The sequence below is a fragment of the Pollicipes pollicipes genome, unplaced genomic scaffold (genome assembly GCF_011947565.3).
Source record: "Pollicipes pollicipes isolate AB1234 unplaced genomic scaffold, Ppol_2.1 Scaffold_2243;HRSCAF=2626_pilon_pilon_pilon, whole genome shotgun sequence".
In the NCBI taxonomy this organism is placed as follows: domain Eukaryota; kingdom Metazoa; phylum Arthropoda; class Thecostraca; order Pollicipedomorpha; family Pollicipedidae; genus Pollicipes; species Pollicipes pollicipes.
The window spans coordinates 36,914-59,360 of record NW_023596077.1 but is presented as its reverse complement, the minus strand read 5'-3'; the positions used below and the strand labels follow the sequence as shown (position 1 = coordinate 59,360).

Below are 22,447 nucleotides of genomic sequence, written 5' to 3'. Positions count from 1 at the left end.
TCGTGACGTCACGTAGAATGACACGGCGGGCACTCGTGACGTCACGCGGAAGGCACAGCAGAGACTCGTGACGTCACGCAGAAGGACACAGCGGGGATTTGTGACGTCACGGGGAGGGACACAACGGCGACTCGTGGCGTCATGGGAAAGGACATAGCAGAGACTTGTGACGTCACGGGAAATGACAAGGAGGGGGCTCGTGACGTCACAGGAAAATGGACACAGCGGGGCTCGTAGCTTCGTGGGGATAGACACAATGGGGAATCGTAAAGTCACGAGGATGGACACGGCAGGAGGCACGTATCGTCACGGGACGCCGCAAGTACACCCTGGTGCCTGCTGGGGTCGTGGCAGGTGGCGGGTGGGACCGGTCAGATAATTGGTTGACGACCATGCCTGACAGGTCGGCTCAAGGTGAGGGCGAACTGGACAGCAGGCCACCTTCCCAGGGTTGTACTGAGAGGAACACACCGGCTGTCTGCACAGGCGCCTACGTCGGTTGATGGGTGAGGGCGGGTAGCGGCTTGAGCCGACTGGCCCCCATCCAGCCTTGTGTCAGGTGATGAGAGGTCGAAATGGACCGCAAGCCAGGAATGGAGCGGCTGCGCTGCTGCGCTCTGCCAACGGGACGTCGTCGTCGTAATCTATGCACGGGACGCTGTCGTCTACGCACGGGACGTCGTTGTCGTCTACACACGGGACGTCGTCGTCTACGCACGGGACGTCGCCATCTGCACACGGGACGTCGTCATCATCTACGCACGGGACATCGTCGCCATCTACACACGGGACGTCGTCATCTGCACACCGGACGTCGTCGCCATCTGCACACGGGACGTTGCCGTCGTCTGCGCACGCGCCGCTGTAGTGGTCTCCGTCTCCCGGATGACTCCAGCCAGTAGACCTTGACGACAGACGGCCAAGCGTCCGTCGGGTCGGCGGTCAGCAGTGCGTGCCTGGCAGCCACGCTGCGGGTACCCCCTGCCGCGGGAGCCCGGGCGCTCCACTCTGCTTCCGAGCGGCAGCGCTCGACGCGGCACGTCGGCTGCTGATCCCCGCAGTTCCCCACCTTTGGACGACCATGCAGATGTTGTTGCCGGAGCGAACTATGGAGTCCTGCGCCTCCTTGTGGCGCATCTCGATGGCGTTCTGCCCGCCGATGCTGATGACGGCGTCGCCGGCCCTCAGACCGGCCCGCTCAGCAGGACTGCCGCCGTTCACCTGCAGTGCAGGAGTTCACCGTTAGATGGCTCTCACTGTCAAGCCTGCTTGCTCGGCAGGACTGCCGCTGTTTACGTGACGTGTCACAAAGCTTCGTTAGGTGGCGGCACCGTCAAACAGACCCGCTCGGCAGGACTGCCACCGTTCGCCTGCGACATTTAAGGTCACCGTTAGGTGGCAGCATCTGAGTGGTGCGCTGGAAATCGACAGGGCCGCAGCAGTTTGACTTGAATCCACCGCTACCACCGTGAGATGCGGCACTGAAGCACTGTCACTAGGCCCTGTCCACTGTCACCTGTCACTGTCACTGTCATAAACCCTGTCATTAACCAGAGGGCTTGGTGTTTGTCACAGCCTCAAACATATCACCGGCACCACCGCTTCGGTGGCCGCGAGGACGTGCAGCCCCCATATCCCCCCCCCCTCCCGCCTCGAGTCACCGACTGCGTCCTGGTCACGCCGCACCGGAGAGGGGGGGGGAGGGGAGGGGCACGAGACATCCACCCTGCCGGCGTCGGACGCCCTGAACCCGAGCCCTCGTCCCGGGCCAGCCGTCAGCCAAAGGCAACAGTCGCCCCAAGGTCAGGGTCGCTAGTGGGCGAGGTAGCGGGGGGGGGGGGGGGGGGGGGTGGAGGAGGCACTCCTGCCCACCGGCGAGTAGTGTTTACCCTGGAGCCGCTGAGCAGTCACTAGCGCTTCATCAGCCTCCCCTGGCGCCACCCTCCGGCGTTTGGAGAGGTACTGGTGCTGGCGATTGACACGATTGACGAATAAACGAGCTGGCGGTGTTGTGCGTCAACACCTCTGGCGGAGGAGCAGGGGAGGTCACCGAACAGCTGGGCGGAGATTGCTGCCGTCTGGAGGCTGCTGCGAGGCCCAGGGTAGGCGGAGAGCTAGGGAACTGGCAGGAAGGAAGGAGAAGGGGTGGGAAAGATGGAGAGACTGACAGACGGAGAGATGTAGAGTTAGCGAGGTGGAAGGGTGTAGGGTGGAAAGACAGGTAGTTAGAGAGAGGAAAGAAAGAGAGATAGAGACACACAGAGAATGTATGGAAAGGGGAGAGGTGAGAGAGAGAGAGAGAGAGAGAGAGAGAGAGAGAGAGAGAGAGAGAGAGAGAGAGAGAGAGAGAGAGAGAGAGAGAGAGGGGAGGGGAAGAAGGAGTGAAGGAGGTGGCGAGCGGTGTGAGATGGGGAGAACAGGAGAGCAAAATGCAAAACAGATGTTTGCAAAGATGCATCACTTTTCCGGCGTCGTTTTCGTAGTTGCGTTCGCAAACAAGCAAATCGACTGTGGGATGTCCTAATTACAGGCAAACAGGCGCCGTAACTGCCTGCGTTGAATGACAGGCCTATGGCCTCATCGCCAGCGCCGCTAGTAGCTCAGGCTTGGACCGGCGGATGCAGCCGGCTGTGGCCAGCGGTGAGGAGATGCATCGGGGACGCTGTGTCAATGCAGCCGGCCGCTGAAGTGCCGGCTGAGGCGGGACTGATGGGACCCGGCTCGGCCTCGGTCTCGGCACGCTACGCCGGGTGTCGATGACGAAACGAGGCCACCAAATAGCCGAGCGCGGCCTCTTGCAGAGCTCCGCCGAGGAGCGGGCTCACAATGGAGGCCTATTGTGCTGCGGGGCAGGCCGGTGTCGGGCCGGAGGCCACGGGCGCCGCTGGCATCAGACCGCGGCTGGGCGGGCGTGAAGGCGAAGAGTCGACAGCGATGACGGAGGGGGGGGGGGGGGGGGGGGGGGGGCAGCGCGGACGGCAAGCATGCGTGAAACGCCTCAGACGGGTGCGCGAGTGGCGAACGAGAGTGATGCAAGGAAAGATGACGAGGCGTGAATGACGTCATTCGCGTACTCTAGTGCGCGGGTGACGAATGTGAAGGGCGGTCGGCCGGCCGACGCGCAGACGCCATTTCGACAAACGTGTGGACAGACGGATGACAGACGGATGACAGAGGGATGACGGACGGACATACACGCAAACAATATATGGGAGGTCCGACAGGCGAACGGATGAATGATGGGTTCACGCCCCATGAGTGACGAGAAAAGAAACACACAAACACTGTGGTGTCAGACAAAACAGCCCCGGTCGCAAAATGAGTGTGTGTGTGGGGGGGGAATGCAGTGGAAAAATGACGAAATCCACCCCAAAAGTCGACAACAAGGAGTTTCTCCACATATTTGGCCCACTTTATCGTCAAAGTTCGGAGTGCTGAAGCTAAAAGTAGGAACGTCCCCTGCCTCCCCAAATTGATAGGACACTACATCCCGGCCAGAGCGCTGAACACACGAATGACGCGGGACCTCTCCCTCCACCATGCTCCTCTTCAGCTCCGCTCCAGCGACAACCGTTGGAAGGCAGATCAACACTGCCCCGGGGTGTGGGCATGCCCTGCCGCGGGTCAACGACCGGGGGGGGGGGGGGCCGGTGACCACCGGAGATTCAGAGGTGACGAAGGGTGTGAGCCATGCCTAGACTGCCGATCTTTGTCGCCGCTGCCCCCTCCCCTCCTCTGAACGCACGGCCGTCAGCGCATATGTGACACTGCCCAGCGGTCGGCAGCGGCTGAGTGGCGGCAGCCGGACCTGGAGCTCTCCGGCTCTACTTACGCCCGTGACTTCGGCACCCCGCGCAGCGAGGTGTCGTGATTGGTATGGAGCTCGCGAAATGAGGAGTTCCTTAGGTTGGTTCTGTGCTTGTGTTTTTGAGGAAGTGCCGGGGATCTGGCTGAGTGTTAGGCGGTGTCGGGATCTGGCTGGATGTTAGGCTGAATGTTTCGTATTACGCAAAGGAGTAGCACGCGACTGCGCACGGTCAGCCAAATCTGTGCAATTGGCCGTGTCTGTTGGTGCACACCACAGCGTTTTGATGTCTGGCAGGTGAAACACACCGTACCGCTGTTCGACTCAAGCCCCAAGAGAACTGAGAAACAGGAACGCGCATACCCAGAAAGAGGGGCGTCCATTGTCCCTGCTGTGACTCACGTCCACAACCACACGGGTGCTAACCGACCACAAGCTTGACTTAAAAGATTCGGCCGCAGTAAAGGACACCCACTCGAGCCCGATTTCAATGGTCCTGCCGCACATTGCAAAAGCAGTAGTAATACAGGTTGTTGTAATGGTCCCAAGTTCAAAGGCGACGATTCGCCGGGTGTGGGTCCGTGGGCCACATTCCACATCCGACCGGTGAGACAATCCCCAGCCAAGGCCACCTGAGAGCCGGAAGTGATGCGCGTGCTATTGCGGCCTTCGTGACAAGTGCAGGATCAAAGACGCCGTCTTCGTGAAGGGTGCAGGATCAAAGACGCCACCTTCGTAACTGCTGTAGGATCAAACACGTCACCTTCGTGACAGGTGCAGAATCAAAGATCTTCAGGCCCCTTCGTGGCGCTTTCGAAGGCGCCAAAATCAAGCGCCTTCGTGACGGATGCGGGATCAAAAACGCGGTCTTTGTAACATGGGTGTGGTCCAAGACGCCGCCTTCTGATATGTGCAGAATCAAAGACCCGCCTTCTGCCAGGTACAGGATCAAAGACGCCACCTTTGTGACAGGTGCAGGATCAAAGACGCCGCCTTCAGAATCACTCGCATCCTGTGTGAAGCAGCGGGGTGGGGTGACCAAGCGCGGGCGAGAGCGGGCATCCGGCCCGCTGTCGCTTCAATGGACATCTCGGAGATGCCCTGCGTGCGCATGCGCATGCGCACGCGCCGACTGCTCATACCGCTGGGTAAGCACGCGGTCAAATTGCGTTTTGACGTTTCCTGTTCAGAGTTAAACAGTGGTGTTCAAACCGAGCTTCACAGATCGCCAATGTTGTATGCCGAATCAATGCCACAGGGGAGAGGACTGACGTGTAAATGCAAATAGAGTACAACCTCCTAATGAACATGCTGGTGAGCTCCTGGCCTCTCGTGAGCGACGTGGGATAATTTTGGTTGGAGTGCAAGAGGGTCCGGGACGGATCTAGCCTGGAGTTTGAGGGGGGGGGGGGGGGGGCAACCGTTCGTCATTTACTATCTCAAATGCTTATCATGCTTACCCAACACGATGTTTGCGCCGAATATGACTAAGATGCGTCAACATGCGTTCTGTTTTCATATTCAAATCGCTGCCAACATTTCTTCATGAAGTTTTTCCGAAACGGAAAGAAATGTTTGATACCGCACCATCAAAATTAAAACAGACGGTAAGTAGACGAAACTTTTATGAAGTTCTGGGAATGTTTTGGGTGGGCATGGCCTCGTGGCCCTCCCCTCCCCCCCCAGGATCTGCTTATGAAGGGGACAGGAGGGGATTTTATCCTGTGTCGACCACAACGTCAATAGCTTGTGCGTATGTGACAGTATTTGTATTTGCTTTTTACAGGCATAGGGCGGTGTTGATTTTGTCGCTCTGGTACTGATACTAGCTTATACAGTTGACTGTTGGGACCTGCTGTTTCCTGCTGATTGCAGGAAATAGCAGTTCCCAGCTGTCAACTGCCGTACCTGCTGCTGAACAGCAGGTTCAGCAGCAGATATCACGAAAGCTCTCTTTTTCTGGAAAGCTTATCCATGCCTTTTATCACTTTGACAGCTTTATGCTAATCGTTTGCAAATCTGATTCACGTGACAAACAACCCCAGTTTTTAGCTATTTGCACATAGAGCATTATCGCAACTTTTTAACAATTTGCATCCTTGGCCTTTGTCTTCTGCCGCCAATGGAAATGGCGCGTGAGCCGGCTGCTGGTGGTCACTCGATATAGCACGGACCGATGTAGTGGGTCCAGCTGCCGTGTGGCAATATTGCCAGCGGATAAGATTGTGCCCGTTGTCCAGCCATCTGTCGGTGGGGAGGGGTACCCGGCGGCGAATGGATTCAGTCAGGGCCGGATCCGGCCCGGGTCCCGTCCGCCGGCATTAGTTGCCCTGACAGCCCAGCAGTGCAGATATCAGAGGATCTTCTGACTGGAGAGCACGTGCTGATGCGTGAAAAGGGTCTCAGCGCCGGGAGCATGTGGCGCTGAATGCCACGTGGGCGCTGTGTAGGATGTAATATTTTTATCTAAGACATTCTCCTGGACATGCAATACTCCGGTGGAGTGGCTGCCCGTGGCGTTAGAGCCCCCAGCAGGTCAATATGTTGGGAAGATGCAAGACAGGGCGCTGATTTGAACCAGCCAGACACGATATCTTTCTCATAATGGATTGGGCTGTTCAATAAGAATACGAGTGGATGGCGTTAATGTTTCTTCGTTTTAGCGATGGTTGTGGAGAAGAAACACTTGACTCTCAGCTTGTGTTTCGTGCACCCAGAAACGTTTGCCGAGAGGTAAATATACCACTGGTAAGGGTGCATTTTTTTATTTCAATGCTGGATTGCGATCTGAGGGACGGACGCAACTGCAAGCATTTCTTTTCAAGCCACGCCATAGGCTGATACTGTCTTCCTTCAGATACTGTCTTCAGTTACTGTCTCACTGGATATGGTAACGGATCTTCCCATATTTTTTTTCTGGATCCAGAGGATGGTCGATTTCGCCGCCCGCGTGTTTTTTGCACAGTAGAAATATGAGCGCATACCGGGCGCGCGGGAGGCTCAAGGCTGGCGGGTGGCTGTCTGGCGTCACCCGACATGCTTTATTTGAACGAAGCGTGCCAGCTGTTCAGTCATTTTGACATATGCCATTATTTCAACTAAAAATAAATGCTCTGTTGTACAGCGTTCGTAGCTTTGGTAGGTACCCCGAGTCTCTTGCGGCCGAATTCTGCACCAACAAGGAAAGCCCTGACAGTTTGCGGAGCATGCACCGTGATGGTGTGCTGTGTCTGGCCAATATCCGCGTGTCTGAGACTGGTGCAGGCGGCAGCTCAGTGTCCGCGGACCTCTGCAAAACAAAGTGCTCCCAGCGGGAATGTTCAGTATGATTGTATGACACTTGAGAAGGAGGCTGGAGGACTGCATTACCGACCCACAGCAATGTTAAGGTTTAAACTGTGTTTGTTCGGCCTGTTCTTTCACTGCTATTGCTACCCCTGCGCTCCCCTTTCCATATCGATGACCCATTGACAGAATAACCCGTAGTTTCGAGCACGGGCAGGGGATGACTCAATGAGGCCAATAAAGAAACCCCTAAATACACAAGGCTTGCTTACAAACGTCAAGATGTCTGCACGTCGCTTGCCTCCCCTGCGCACGACGGGTCGCGGTGTGCCCGTCAGCCCGCGGACCGCAGGCGACAGGTGAGCGCGCGTGGGCGCCACTTCCGTCCGTGTGTTGAGGTGGTGAGCGGCGCCTCGTCCGCCGTGCGCCTCTTCCCAGGCGTATTTTCAGCTCGCACGGCCCGCTGCCAAGTCGCATTCCCCGTGAAATCCGGTCGTCAAGACAACCAATGCCTCCTCCCCGGCGATTCATATCCAGCAGGACGCCGGCCGGCGGTGGAGCAGTGAACCCGCGCTCAGTGTAAGTGGACGGACCCCTACCCTGGCTCGCGGGAGTCTGCCTCGCGGGAGCCTGGCTCGCGGGAGTCTGTCTCGCGGGAGTCTGTCTGGTTTGCAGCGGCAGCGTTGGGAGCAAATGCAGCTCAGCCGTGGCTTCATTCCACTACGCTTCGGGTAGAGTGGGACTACTGCAGCACTACTCTCTCCTGCCTAGGCTGTAGTCAAATAATAACGTGGATGAGAAGGAATGTAGCCTTGCATGCAGTTCGAGGGCCGCCACCTCGCTGTTAGCGCCAATTTTGAATGCGAAGTGGGTTACATCCGTAGCGCACACACACACACATACACACACACACACACACACACACACACACACACACACACACACACACACACACACACACACACACACACACACACACACACACACACACACACACACACACACACACACACACACACATACACACATGTAACACGATCCGTCCCTGCAGCCAAGTGTCCGCCTCACCATCGGGGCCAACATCATCAACATCAGGGCAGGCGCTGGGGACGGGATACGCCTTTCTGGTGCTGTTCTGTTCTTGCTTTTAGTGAACGCGACACATGTCGTCACGACCATTTTCAAGAAGCACCAGCCACTGCACAGACCATATTAACTCTCACTCACTCCGCCAGAAAGTACCCTGCCCATAAGTTGCTCGCTGCCCGCTGTCTTCCGTCAGACGGCTGCCTCGCCATTGGAGTCGAAAGCGCACTCACCCGCCGGCCACTGAAACTGGCGCTGAAATCCTGACATCGACCGTGTCGTGGGGCTCGACGGTCGACGTCGATGCCTCACATCGTGGCGTGAGGTGGAAGTTGGCTCATATCATGGCTTGAGGTGGGAGTTGGACCGGCAAAAGACAACACACCGATCGAGTCAGAGCTTTCCGGAACGCGGCCTCGTCTGCCAAACCGCAGGTGCCGCTGGTACAGTTGCCCGGATGTGGTGTGCGAAACATGGTCACGATCACACACATGATCACATGATCACACAAACACACACATGATCACATAATAGCCTCCCGAGCGCCGGCACCGCCCAATGTCCACCCGTTTACCGGCCGACACCGCCTTGCCAGAGCTTAGCGTACATCATACTTGGATGCCACTTTAAGATTAGTACATTCTACTTGCATGCCACTTTGGCACTTCTTGGTAGCAGGTTCAGAAAATGCCAGTTCGGTATGTCGGAGCAGATCGATGAGATTTGTTAATGGGTAATAATGGCGGGAGGCACGGAGCGGATGCCTGTGGCTACGGTGCTGCCCACGGACCGGAAGTAGAGCCACATTCTTTCTGGCATGGAACCTGGTCTGAAGTTGCGTCTGCGGCTTAATTGCTGATCAAGCCGTTTTTCCGAGGGTATAGTTTCGCAAAGTAAGTTTGAGGCTGGGCAAATAAAAATGACGCAATCTACCGCCAAAACACGTCAACAGGCGCGTTCCTCGCAGGCTTTGCTCCATTTTTTACATAAGGTTGGGGGAGGGTAGGGGCTAGAGCCGTTTCCAACTGAATAGGAAACAACACCCCTGCAGTCATGAATCAACAGGCCTCGTGAAGGCCAACAGATCAACAGGCCTCTTATGCATGACAGTTCAGCTCGAGAACATGGCAGCTCCCGAAGAAAGGCTGTATCTACCGTCGACTGCCGGAGCTAACTGACAGTTCTGGAGGGGTCATAGAATTTTGGAAGTGTCAGAGAATTATAATGAGGATAAAGGGTGGGAGAATTATCAACAATTACTCACATAGCTCAGTGTTGGCTAGTGACACGTGGGCACCAGTGACACGGGGCGGTGCAGCGCATCCAAGGGATGTTCAGCGCCAGTGGCCACAGGTGCAATCCAATAAAAATGTAACATCCGTTAAGACAACAAACCGAAGCAGATCCAACTTATAGTTAGCCGTCCACAGCTGCTGAATCATGTTTGAGAAGCATGCATACCAAGCGTTCCGCAATACACTGCGAACTGACTAAAAGTGGGCGGGGTTTGAGCTCAAGACCGGGCATTATCTTCAGCCTCGGGAGCAGATGCGGAAAGCATGACTTTCATCGCATACCTCATCAGAGCTACCAGGGGCAAAAATGGTCGTCATAACCAACGTCTTGTCTCTGGAAATGCAGTGAGCTACCGCCTCCGGCCGACGAGGATAATGTATTTTCCGGGCACACGTAATTGACGTGGAGGCAACAATGAAGACAAAAAATCTGCACGTGATATCTTTTGACCCTCTGCAAAGGCGTTCTGGGCCGCTAGTGATATGGCCAGCCGGCGGGGAGAGTGGTGGATTCACTCCTGGAAGCGTCAATTCCGAGATCACAGGAAAATGTTCTTAAGTGTCATCACAAGCTTGTCAAGGTTGATTACGAATTCATGGTGCATATTTTGTAAAAAGCCAGGATGGTCTACACGCAGTATTACGTGATAACCAAAGCCTCTCGGAGTCGTGTTTTCTGCTCGTGTTTTCTGCTTTTCCGCTCTGCTCATTGACAATAACTTGCATCCTCTAACGCAGACAATTAAACATTTTAGGGTTACGTAGTTACATTAAAACAGTAATATTTGTTACCGACGAGTCAATGGTTTCCTTGCTTTATTTTTTTGACGCGCATGACACACGTTCAGGAAGGCAGTAAACACCTTCCCACCCCGGCTGGCAATCCCCTGACAGGCGCCGCCATCCGTGGCCCCCGCTCCGCCGAAGCGACGGACGCCGGAGAACATCTCCGTCAATTTAAAGCCGTTTCTCCGGCCGCGGACAGGAAAACGCACTCGTCCAGACCGCCCGCCTTCGCTGACGTGACTTCAGAGAACGCCCCGCCCAGCCCATGCCTGCATCACCTCGGATGTGACGGCACCGGCGTGGCATGACGTCACCAGCTCAGCATGACGGTCCGGTCTGAAATAGCAGCGCGGTGCCACGGGACAGCAGGACCAGAGACGTGGGGCCCGGCCACCGACGGATTACGATGGGATGAGTACCCCCCCCCCCCCCCCCCCTCCCCAGCCCCGCTATGGGACGGCGCACAGGGAGGGAGCGAGCACGGCTCGCACCAAACAGACAGGGTCGGTAACAAACGATTGCTCTTGCGTCCGATTTCAGGTGTTTAGCTGGCTAGTAAGGTTTCCAAAAAGGCTGCTGGCAGTTCAGTCGTGTTGCTGTGAACCAGTCTGCATTGCCGTTTGGTGGCACAGTGAATGATCATTGTTCCATAAAACTCCGGAGCCCCCTTTTGCGTTGAGATGTTTCAAGACCGCGGACAATACAGCATCGACTTTTGCACGCAAAAAATAAAAAAATCAAGGCCCTTCGTAGAGCTTTACAAATGGAACGATTGTTCGGACTTTCGTCCTCGTCCGGTGTGTTAGCATACTCTCACACTTACGTAAGTACACGTGTACCGACTAACACACCAAACGAGGACGGTAGTCCAAAGAGTCGTTCCATCCGCGGTTCTTACACCCCGTTTCAATCCTCCCGTAAAAACTGGTAGAGATTGTTTAATTGTTGAGACCATTGATGGAGTTTGGACAGTGCAATCCAGGAGAGATGCATGATAACCAAATAATTCGTACACTGTGAATGTAGTTCGAAGCTTGACACAAAAACATTACTTCCAGAATGTTATCAAGCGTGCTTTTCAACAGTGTGGGAGTTGAAAAGCAACGCTTCGTCGCATCCAAACATGGGAAGTCAACGGGTCTTCCTATTGTTTCAAGGTGTTGCGTAGTGACTTCGTTTCGGACAGAGCGAGTAATGAATGCACATTTCTGTCCGTTTATTTGCTGTGAATACGAAAGCATCAGTGTAAGACATGCATGCGTCATATTTGCGTCATTCGGCCCGCACAATCATTGCAAACCCTAAATAAAGAAACGATACACTCACGTCCCCTTACTTAAGAGCACCTGGTGATGTGATGATGTGATGATTTAGTGGGGCGACAGACATTGATGATGTGACCGCACTTGACACCGCCCTCTGCGGGGGTGGCTGCTGCCGTGCCGGCCGCGCCACCACCGCCAACAGTCCTCATGTCACCGCCGGCAGTCCTCCGGAGCACCGCCGGCAGTCCTCCGGAGCACCGCCAGCAGTCCTCCGGAGCACCGCCAGCAGTCCTCCGGAGCACCGCCGGCAGTCCTCCGGAGCACCGCCAGCAGTCCTCCGGAGCACCGCCAGCAGTCCTCCGGAGCACCGCCAGCAGTCCTCGTGTCACCGCCAACAGTCCTCCGGAGCACCGCCAGCAGTCCTCCGGAGCACCGCCAGCAGTCCTCGTGTCACCGCCAACAGTCCTCCGGAGCACCGCCAGCAGTCCTCCGGAGCACCGCCAGCAGTCCTCGTGTCACCGCCAACAGTCCTCCGGAGCACCGCCGGCAGTCCTCCGGAGCACCGCCAGCAGTCCTCGTGTCACCGCCAACAGTCCTCCGGAGCACCGCCGGCAGTCCTCCGTGGCACCCCCGAAAGGAAAACAGGCCACTCCACCGGAGTGGCCTGTTTCGCAAAAATCATTTCAGCTTGCGGCAGGCGCAGGAAATTTCAGGCAAGGCGCCATATTCACGCGTCTATTTCGATTTCCTATTTTGAAATGGCATCAAGAACATGACATCATCAACAGCATAACATCGTCAACACCATCAATAAAATGATATCACTATTATTAATAACATCGCATCACCAATATCATCAACAACATGGCATCATCAACATTATCAGCAGCATGTCATCATCGGGACCAACATGTCCTACATTCCACGGTGAGACCGGCCCTACAGAGCGGAGTTTCGAAGTTCTTCGGCAGAAAACAGAAGGCATGCACTTGCCATGGAATATGCACAATATTATAAAACAAGTTGAACAAACGAGTTAAACAAACAGTATTACAAGTCCGTTACAAGAGTGCAGTTTCCTTCTCAGTTAGGAGAGGCAGCAGTCGGGCTTCAGATCTCCTTCCCCCAGCTTTGAGAAGGAAGTGGGCAAATCCAAGGCGAAACTCATTTCTTGGTGTAAGTATGGGGATAGCTTTCGTCATTGTGCATCGATCAGCCCCGAGCCATTGTACAAAGCCACGTCCCCGTTTGGGCACAAACGGACGGTGGCCTCAAGACAGTGAGAGAGACGTGACGCAAGCAGAGCATTTCGCGTGCCACTGCGTGACTGACACTTTGGTTTCCAAGAAACTCAGCTTGAACTCTTCGTCTCCGTGCAATGCCGTACCCTTCTATTACAGCAGAGCAGTTCTATTCCAGTAAAGCCGTTCTATCCCAGCAAAGCCGTTCTATCCCAGCACAGCTGTTCTATCCCAGCAAAGCGCCAGCAACATCTCCAGGTAAAAATGAGGTCCGATTCCTTGGCCCCAAAACATCCAGAAATAGAACCAGAAACTGACACAGCTCTCCAGATTGTGCACCTAACTACCCGCAAGTTACCTGCCAAACCCGATTTGGCACCGTTGGCCGTTAGTGACGTCACACATGCCAGATACGGCTGCCAGATATCCCCGTCATGGCGCAGTGCAGCCAAAGCTTTCAAACGACGAGAGTCCGCCAGTAGAAGTGTGAACTGCTTCCGTTTCCGCACGCTCACGAAGCATGCACGCAAGGGGCGCAGGGGCGCGACGGACCCTCGGATCCGGTTCGCTCGTGAACCGGAGTGGGTAAGGAACAGGGAGAGGCACAGTGGGGGGGGGGAAGGTGAAGGGGGCGCGAAGGGAGGGCTAGGGGAGAAGTGACACTGATCAGGCAGCTGCGGTGGCCCGGTGACATCCTGGTGTCGTGCGGCAAGGTATCGGACATCAACAAGTTTCTTTTCTGAACAACAAACCCTTGTCTGCGGTGCCCGATACCTGGTTTTGCCTCAACCTCCGCGCAACATCGCTTGCTGAAGAAAGCAAGACTAAGCGGGATTTTTTAAACCGCCTTGGTGAAGGAAATAGAAGGGCATGATCTATCTTCCTCGCTTCCATCGTCCTTTTTCAGTATTTGCATTAACAATAGGTACAAAGTGGCTTCTTTTCTAATCAGATACGTGACGCTTAGGATAAATGAGAGCGCGTTTAAAATGTCAAAAAGGACTCAGTTATTTAGTATCTCTTCGAATGAGATATGTACCCGGCCTTTGCACTTTTCGTTCATACATCATCTTATTTGATATGGCAGTTGCATCAACCTCCAGGCTGTTTGTCAATGATGAGACCTAACTCACCACTTGCTGCTGGAATTTCAAGACGCCTTCCGTTTCTGTTATCAAATCTCTGTACCTAACGGTGGTATTAGCCGGCAAGACATGGTGCGATTTCTTTGAGGTCTCAAATGATACATTTGGGCGTAGTAAAAACTACATGCATTGCGGTTCGCGGCATTGTTGTCATTGTGTTGCATGCTGTGCATATGGCCTTGCGTCTCACAGGTGCTTGTGGCGGTAACTAATCAGGGATGGCGTGTGTGGTATTTTGATAGCCTGGCACCTGTTTTTTTTTTTTTTACCCAGGTGAGCTACTTACTAAAATCGGTTGGGGCTGCCCCTGATTTTGATTTACCTAATTACAACCACCCTGACTTTCGTCGAGACGTGAATTGAAGACGTCAGAATTTAAATTTAAAGTGTGTGGTTGATCCAAAATTCTTTTGATGTTGAGAAATCACGTTTTCCTTTGAAACCAATGCGAAAGTAAGCTAAAGCAGCTAAAACGCTTTTAGCGCCTCATTTGCCCAGTATTCCCTTTTGCTCATTTGCACGGGGGGGGGGGGGGCTCATAGAGGCATTGGGAGGGCTCGATTCAGCATTAGGAATGAGGACACTTAGGCCCACGAAAGAATGCAAATTTACATCCTGGTCTGACTCATTGCCTAGGGGACTGGATTTCATGCAGCGGTTATCGTTGTCCCCGCACCAGGTGGCAGCACCGGAGCCGACGCATGCGCTGTGGGCTAGTTGTTGGCAGGCTGCGTAGAGTTTTATGTCACCGTCAGAAGATTTCCGCCACTTTTTGCTAACATACGTGTTCATTAAACTTTCGCCCGTGTTTTATGTTGGGGTGGTAAATATGCAACACATCACTCTCCTCAGCTTTGGTATCCACTTCACAGCAAACGTCTCTTTTCTAACCAATCCCTAGTTGACCACAAATTCAGTAAACCGTGCACAGCAACGGTTTCCTTCCTTCGATTGTCTCCAGGGAGCCAAGGCCGTGCGCCTTCATCTAGGCAGACAATACCCAGTGGACTTATTCACACTTGATTTAAGAAAGGAAGGCCTTCAGCTCCTGTCCTTTCGGCATTATGAGTTGATACCTGTTATGTTGAGTAAGCGAACTTCACTTTTCTATGAGGTGCTGGTCAAACGGCGTTGTAATGCCAAATGAAGTTATGGCGGGTACTGTAAACTTAATCGTCATTTAGCATGACACCATCGTTTAAACCCTCCTGGTGAAATGAAGATCGTTGACTCAACAGAAGACCTTTGAACCAATAAGGCTTATTCCATCCCAATTTCCACAACATCCCCGTTTATGAGAACTCGGTGGTCAGAAAATTACTCACTGGCGTAGATGAAGACCGTACACCAGGTTATGATACACAACAATAACAATGAACGGACTTATTTCTAAGCAGAACTTGCCCGTAACCTCACTCCTCCGGGCGCTGTTAAGCGCGAAATTCATTCTGTTAGGGGCAATAACTCCCCAGTGAACGATATTACAGAGCGATAACTCCCCAGTGAACGACCTCACAGAGAGCGATCACTTCCGAGCGGACGAGCTCACGGTGCGACAACTTCCCAGTGGACGAGCTCACAGAGCGATAGCTTCCTAGAACTCCCCGTGCACGAGCTCAGAGAGCGATACATCCCCAGTGAACGAACTCACAGAGCGATTTATCTCCAGTGAACGACCTCACAGAGCGGTCACTTCCGAGCGGACGAGCTCAGAGTGCGACAACTTCCCAGTGGCACTCAGCTTGTGCCACACCCTGCTGCCGCACTCTGGATACGCGCCGGCCGGAAAAGACCCAGCAAAGCCGCACTTGAGCCAGCTACATACAATGGCATTCGTGTCGACTGGCCGCGGCGTCGGCTGCTCGAGTGACACACCCTGGTGTGCAGGCGTGACACGTGCACACAGAGCGGTGTGCACTGCTCGCGATAAACAGCGGATGTTAACACGGGCGCCGTGATAGCCACGGTCTGTTGACAACCGCCCTAAAGCCATCGCCGCTAACAGTGAGCAGCGTCGCGCGGTTGTTAATATCAGTGCCTGAGAGTGGGCGTGGAGGGAAACCAGGAGTGCATACAACCTTGCGCTCACCACACTGTGAACGTAAGCCAAATGTACATCCGTAGACTCCTCGCGCGCCAATGATTTGCGCCATTTTTCAAGGACACTGTGTGTTTAACTGCTCCGGAGCCCAGTCCATCAAGCTTCGCTGTCGTGTTTGACCCAGAGCGGATGGCTGCGGGTGCGTCTACCAACAGCCGGGCTCGCAGGCCGCCCCGGGTCAGGTCGTGGGGTTTGCTAAGGTTAGCCGGTATCAACTGAGGTTCACCAGGGGTCAGTCGGGGTCAAAATGAGTAAGCCGGGGTCAGGAGGGTCAGAACGGAGCCAACTGCGTCAGGCCGGGGTCTGCCGGGCTCATCCCAGGTCAGCTGGGCTCATCAGGATCAGCAGGATAAAACTGAGGTCAGCAAGGATCGGCCGAGGTCAGCCGGGGTCAGCAGGGCCAGGTCGTGTGCAGCCAGGGTCGGCCGGGTCAGGCGGTGCTGGTGCTAGCAGCGAAAACGCCGCCGAGACGGTGGCGCTGCCGTGACACAGGTGCCTTGTCCCCTGCCCACAGCGGACCAGTGTGCGGGGAGTGTGCATGAGTGCACTGCATAGAGTATGCATGAGTATAATCACGTCCGATAATATTTAGGGTTTATGGGCGTGTCGGCTTCATGGTCATCTCGCGCTCTCTCGAAAACTGCCCATTGCATGCCATCCGGTCAGAGCTGTGCCATTTATGTATTACCTCCTCATCTGTATACTTATGCGGTTGGACGGCCATACACAAGTATGAAGTCAACACGGGCTAAGAACGCGAGCATGCCGACGACAACACGACATGGGTCCCGACTCTCGACCCACCAGCCGGGAGCGGGGCGATCGTGCGAAGTAACGTAGAGGATCCCTAGGATCCCTGGCAAGTGACAGACTTGCTTCGTTGCCGTGCTGGCAAGCTCCTGTACGGGTACGCCATCTTTTCTAGCGTGATAAAGATATAAGACAAGAGGCAGGATTATGTGTCACCGCAGGGCCAGATCATCAAACATGCGGTGAGTGACTTCGTAGAGGTGGACGCCCGCCTTACCCAGCTAATTTCGCAAACGCAGGTAAATGGGTTTTGATGAAGTAGTCCGTCCTTTCAAGAACAGCCGCGTCATCGTGTGAGAAAAAGTGCGGGATATGCTGGATGGAGAGAGAATTGCGGTACCTTGATAGCAAAGTTCAGGGTAAGTTTGCTTCTACGACGCTGAAGTGGCGGTTCGTTGGCCCCTATCAGCAGGTGTTTCGTGCGGATTGTGCGCCGAGATCCAGTAGCAATACGGACACACGTGATGGACACGATCAAGGGCCTTTTAGAGCATGTTGGGGCGCTAACATGGACAGGACTTGCAAAGTCCAGCACCGAGCGTATAAGTCCTCTATGCAGTCTTGGCAACGCGCAGCAGCCTGCACGTCAGCCTGTCCAGCACGTCAGCAGCCAGCCTGTCCCGCACGTTATGCGGGACAACGCCTTCAAAATATTCATGCGTTTTTGACTGCCAACGTTACGATGCTTCCTATGGGGTTTGAAAGAAAAACGCCGCTCAGGGATAGCATCAAGAAATTTCACTTCGTCACAGATTTGAACGATGAAGTCGCGCAAACGCAACACGGTCCTTGCGCTTTTTACACATGTAGAAAAGTACATACGTTTGGTATATTCGCATCCACCGCGACCGTTCACGGGGATGGGGGAGGGGAGGGGAGGGAGAGGGGACGTTTGCTGGTGGGATTTTCCCCCACCCCGGTGGACATGCTGAAAAACTCTCGTTCCCCCCCCCCCCCCCCCGTTCCCCAGTGGTTGCATGGAGAGCGGTTTGAGTGTTGGGAAGTGTGACGTCACAGATACCAACCGGTAAAAGGCTCGCGGCGCAGACCGGTGGAAGCGTCAAGGACGTACTGTAATCCGGTCTGTGATCGCCTCGTGTTCGTCCACTTGACAAGGGCGAGGGGCACGGGAGGGGAGAGAAGTCTGCTTTCTTTAATGGGAGTGCGACCAGCTTCGTGATGCATGCCGTGGGTATTACGGCACGCTGGTACAATAGAGAGGGGTGGGGTGGGGGCGAGGGGGGGGGGGGGTTTCGGTAGAGCTTACTAGAGTGTTTTACATTAGTATTGCTATTTGACTCCGTGATGTTTGACGCCACTACTGTAACCTGACCTGTCACTGCTTGACGGCATTACCGCAACCCGCTCTTTCGCTATTTGACGCCATTAGCTCATCCCGCTCTTTCGCTGTTTGACGCCATTACCGCAGCTTGCTCTGCCGCTGATTGACGTCCGTACCGCAACCTGCTCTGTCGCTGTTTGACGTCATTACCGCAACCCACTCTGTTGCTGTTTGACGCCGTCATAGCAGTTCGCTCTGCCGCTGTTCGACATCATAACCGCACCCAAATATTCTGATGTTTGACATCGCTGCAAAATTATCATACTGGTAACATTCTTTCACCAGTGGCGCATACGACTATGTCAACGTTTCATGTCAACACCATCAATTCGCCAGCTGATATTCGAGAACACGCACCCGCGTTCATCCGCTGCCGAACGCCGCGACTTCCGTGCTCTGATCAGCGATGTTTGACGTCACTTAAGCACGATAACATGGAAGCGTTTGCAGCGGCTGTTGCCCGCTCGCCAGTGCTGATGTTTGACGTGGAGCGCAGCACGCACGGCGGCTGCCTGTCAGGCGTCGGGAAAAAATTAGCAAGACGCGTGCGGCATCGCAGCGAACATCCCTCGACTGGCGGGCGCTGCATCGAAGACGTCGCGCCGGCAGAAGCCAGCTGGTCACAGCCGGACGACAAGGCTTTCGCAAGCGCCGGGTGGCAGTCACGTGTCTGCCTGCGTCAGCGTCGCCGCCGCCAGCTGATTTGAACAGACGTGCTTCCGAGCGGCGGCGCGTTTGAAGTGATTTCAGGGCCTTGCGAGGTCAAACGCGCCACACTGATTGGGTGGAACGGCGCTGCAGTGGACAGCGCCGCTGCGATGGATTTGCGGTCATTGTTGTGAATCGCGAATGTTGTCTGGGAAATATCAGACAAGGCAAAGCCAACGCTCGAAAGTACTTGAGCCCGGTAGGAATTTCACCCAGCCTACTTCAGTTCCGCCGTGGCGTACATGTTGGTTACATATGAGCTCATGTCGCAAAAACACACAACATGTATGTTCTAAACGGCAAGAGTCACGACATCGCGCGATTTTAGATTGATTATTGACGCCACAATGATGTTTTTTTCATACACTAAACATAAGTCATTCCTAGGGGGTGGCAAAAGTGATAAAGCAATCGTGCAAAAAACAAAAAAACAAAACAATGGCAGTGGTACTGGAAAAAGTCGTGAAACTAAGGGGAGGTTTCAAACCGACTTAAAACATGTTTGGAGTCGAGATAGACGCTGGAGGTGAGTACTGGCTAATCGAAATGCCTCGAGCATATCTTATGATTTCACTCGACTTTATTTTCTCCAAGGCACCAAGGCAACATTAGTGATAAATAGGGCTTCAGCCTAGCCAAAACTACTCAAAGTTTAAGGCATCATATTAAGAACGCAAGAGAAGACATGTGTGGAGCCATGTTGAGAGCATATAAAGTGAAATTTGACCTGTGGTTAGTGTTGCGTTAGACGGATAATTGTATTTCTGTCAGACACCCTTCGTGGAGTCACGTTTCTCTTGTGTTGATGGGCGTTTTTTAGGCGAGTTCTGCACGTGTTTCCTACCGCGGTAGGCGTGGATTAGAAGTCGAGTTAGGCGCGTACTGGGCGCTGCCGTCACTGCCTCTCTATGAACAGTGTCACGGGCCTATTTGGCGTCTAGTTACCAGCTTAACTGGCGTCAAGTTCGAGGCGTCGATTAAGATCGACATCGACGCAGATCCTCCGTGATGTTAAAGACGCATGTGGAGACGCGGTGTACTTTCTTGCCTGGGGTCATTTTAGTCACGTGGTTGGAGTCGTCTATAGAACATGTTTGGTGTCCAGGCACTCCGGTATCTGGTGTCGCGTTGAACGCGTTTTGTGGGGCCGACCGGTAATGCGAGGGGGCTTCCGACCGGCGCCACGTCACGGCGGACGCCACGTCACGGCGGACGCTGGCGGCGCGCTGACCGGCGGGCAGTTGGACGGCCGGCTCTGGCTTGGGTCAGTGGAGCGGGAGGCTCTGGCTCTGGCCCAGGCCAAGAGCTGACGCGTATCGGCGGCTCGAGCCAGCTCGGGGATGGGAGCAGCTGCAGGGGATTTACCGGCTCCTGGGGACCGAGCACCCGCTTGGTGGGATCTGCCGGCGCTTGGGGACCGAGCACCCGCTTGGTGGGATCTGCCGTCGCCATGATGCTGGTATGCACCGCTGGCACCAGCCACACACGGTTTCTACCGATTAGGTAGATCTGTGGACTTCACATGAGCAAGACAGTCTGTCAGCTCCTGGTTTTACCAGAAGTCGCGAGCTGCGTCTGTCACTTCAACGTTCATAATGGGAGTCGATTAAGTTCAACGCGAGAACATATAACAAATGTGCATATTTGACGTAGGCCATTGGACAGAAGTGGCTCTGATGGGTTGGCTCAGAAACAGGGAATATGACTGGGTTATGTGTAAGGAAGTGTGGGGCGTAAATCGATTGGAACAATCCACAGCGTCTGAACACGCCAATGCCCATGTACAAAGAAAATTTCGATGACACTTGTTCGCCATGTTTGACTTATATTGAGCCCTGCAACTGACATATCTGTGCGTTCCCAACATGCTGGAACATGCTGGAACAAATATTTGTTGTGACCGATTGCATCTGACCTTATTCGGCGTGTGTAGAAATTGTTGGCTGGTGGGTGGTTGGTTAGATTTGAGTGCCCTAGATGGGTTATGCATTTTACCCAACGACTCGTCTAAATTCGATAGGCATTTACTACCAGCTCTTTTTCATAGTGTAGATGATGAAAAGGTAATAATCCATAAGGGGCTCCAGCAGACAAGACATGCACTAGTGTCTGGAACTCACCGTAAACAACTTGACTAAGCGTCCCGTCAAAAACAAAAGGTAGGAAGTCTATCAACTCCTTGTCCACCGTAATGAGCCCAGACGACTTTGTGGCCACCAGGCACTGCTTATCATGTTGTTTTCATAGAATGAATGCAATTCTGATACACCAATTGCCTTTTAAATTGCACGCGTCTCATAACAACGGCTGAAACATCATTCTTACAGGGTATCCTGTTAGATCACCAGAGGTCAACTTAGGTCACCAGAGGTCACGCACGCTGCAGGTGCGGCTCACAGCCCCTTGGAGACATACAAACTGGGACACAACACCTCACATGGATTGCCATTGCGTTGGCATGGGGATGGGTCCACGCGCCGAGCAAACCGCTTTACAGCTATGACAGAGTAAATATCGTGCCACTGGCACCTGCAGACAAACGGTAAGGAACCAAGAAAGGCGCTGAAAACTCTTCGCATGCGGCGATTTGTCACAGCCAGTTCCTAAAACAGAGCTTTTGTATGGGGCTGTTTGACCTTTCCTTAGAATGTCACTTGCTGGCAGTCAGAAATGACCAACTGTTGCGACTGGAGGCGGGTAGCTACGCCTGTCCCAAGTCTGTACTTCGCCATAATGAGATGTACCAACAATATCACCGCTATTACTGACGACTGAGATAATCTCCATCTTGGCCTGCCTTTTGAGCACCTCCTTTTTCAGGTCTGTCCACAGGAGGTGGGTACTGGTCGCCTGTCCCCAGGTACACGGATTTTCTGGGACGCCTCAGGGCATCGGCATAATCGTGCCCAGAGAGGGCCGTGATTAGGCTGGCAGAAGGATGATCTTTTGTCGGCTTATGACACCATGACGACGAAACTCTTCATGTCTTGAGAAGCCTCTTCAGACCTCTGCGAACTCGTCAATGACGCGGCATGTGCCACCGACCCCGACGTTCAGACCCGCCACCGACATTCCCGCGCGCTCTCCCTCGCGCCGTCTCTGTGCCGTCCTCACCTTCTGTATGATGATGGGCATGTTGAAGTCCTTGCCGCCCTGCAGGCGGAACCCCCAGGGTTGCTGGGGCGCCGCTCGGCTGATCTGCAGCTGCTCCGTCTGCGCCATGCCTGCCGCCGCTGCTGCCGCTGCTGCTGCCGCCGCGGACACCCTGTCTCACCACGTCGCGTGCCGTACCAGGGGGAGCGGTGGCCGGTCGGCGCCGCGCCGCCGCCGGCGCGGAGCGCTGGCACCAGCCGCAGTCAGCTGGCGCCGCCTCCAGCTATAAATACACCGGTGATTCAAGGTGTTGGGTTGCGGCGCGCGCCGCCCCCAGCACAGGTCGTGGAAGGTCAGGGGTCAGGCGTTAGGTCAGGTGTCAACCATCAGATCAGGAGAGATCAGGGATCGGGCGTTAGGTCAGGGAAAGTCACGGGTCAGGGGTCAGGTCAGGGGAGGTCAGCAATCATGCGACAGGTTCGAAG

General features: G+C 54.4%; 1 protein-coding gene across 1 annotated transcript; it reads right to left on the bottom strand.

Moving 5' to 3' along the window:
- Positions 1 to 490: 490 nt before the first annotated feature.
- LOC119096899 (uncharacterized) lies at positions 491 to 22,123 on the bottom strand (the record flags this gene model as incomplete). The annotated part of the gene is given in 3 exon segments (XM_037219898.1): positions 491 to 617; positions 1,070 to 1,221; positions 21,984 to 22,123. Coding segments are annotated over 3 exon segments (419 nt in total), but the record flags the coding sequence as incomplete, so codon positions are not given.
- Positions 22,124 to 22,447: the final 324 nt, after the last annotated feature.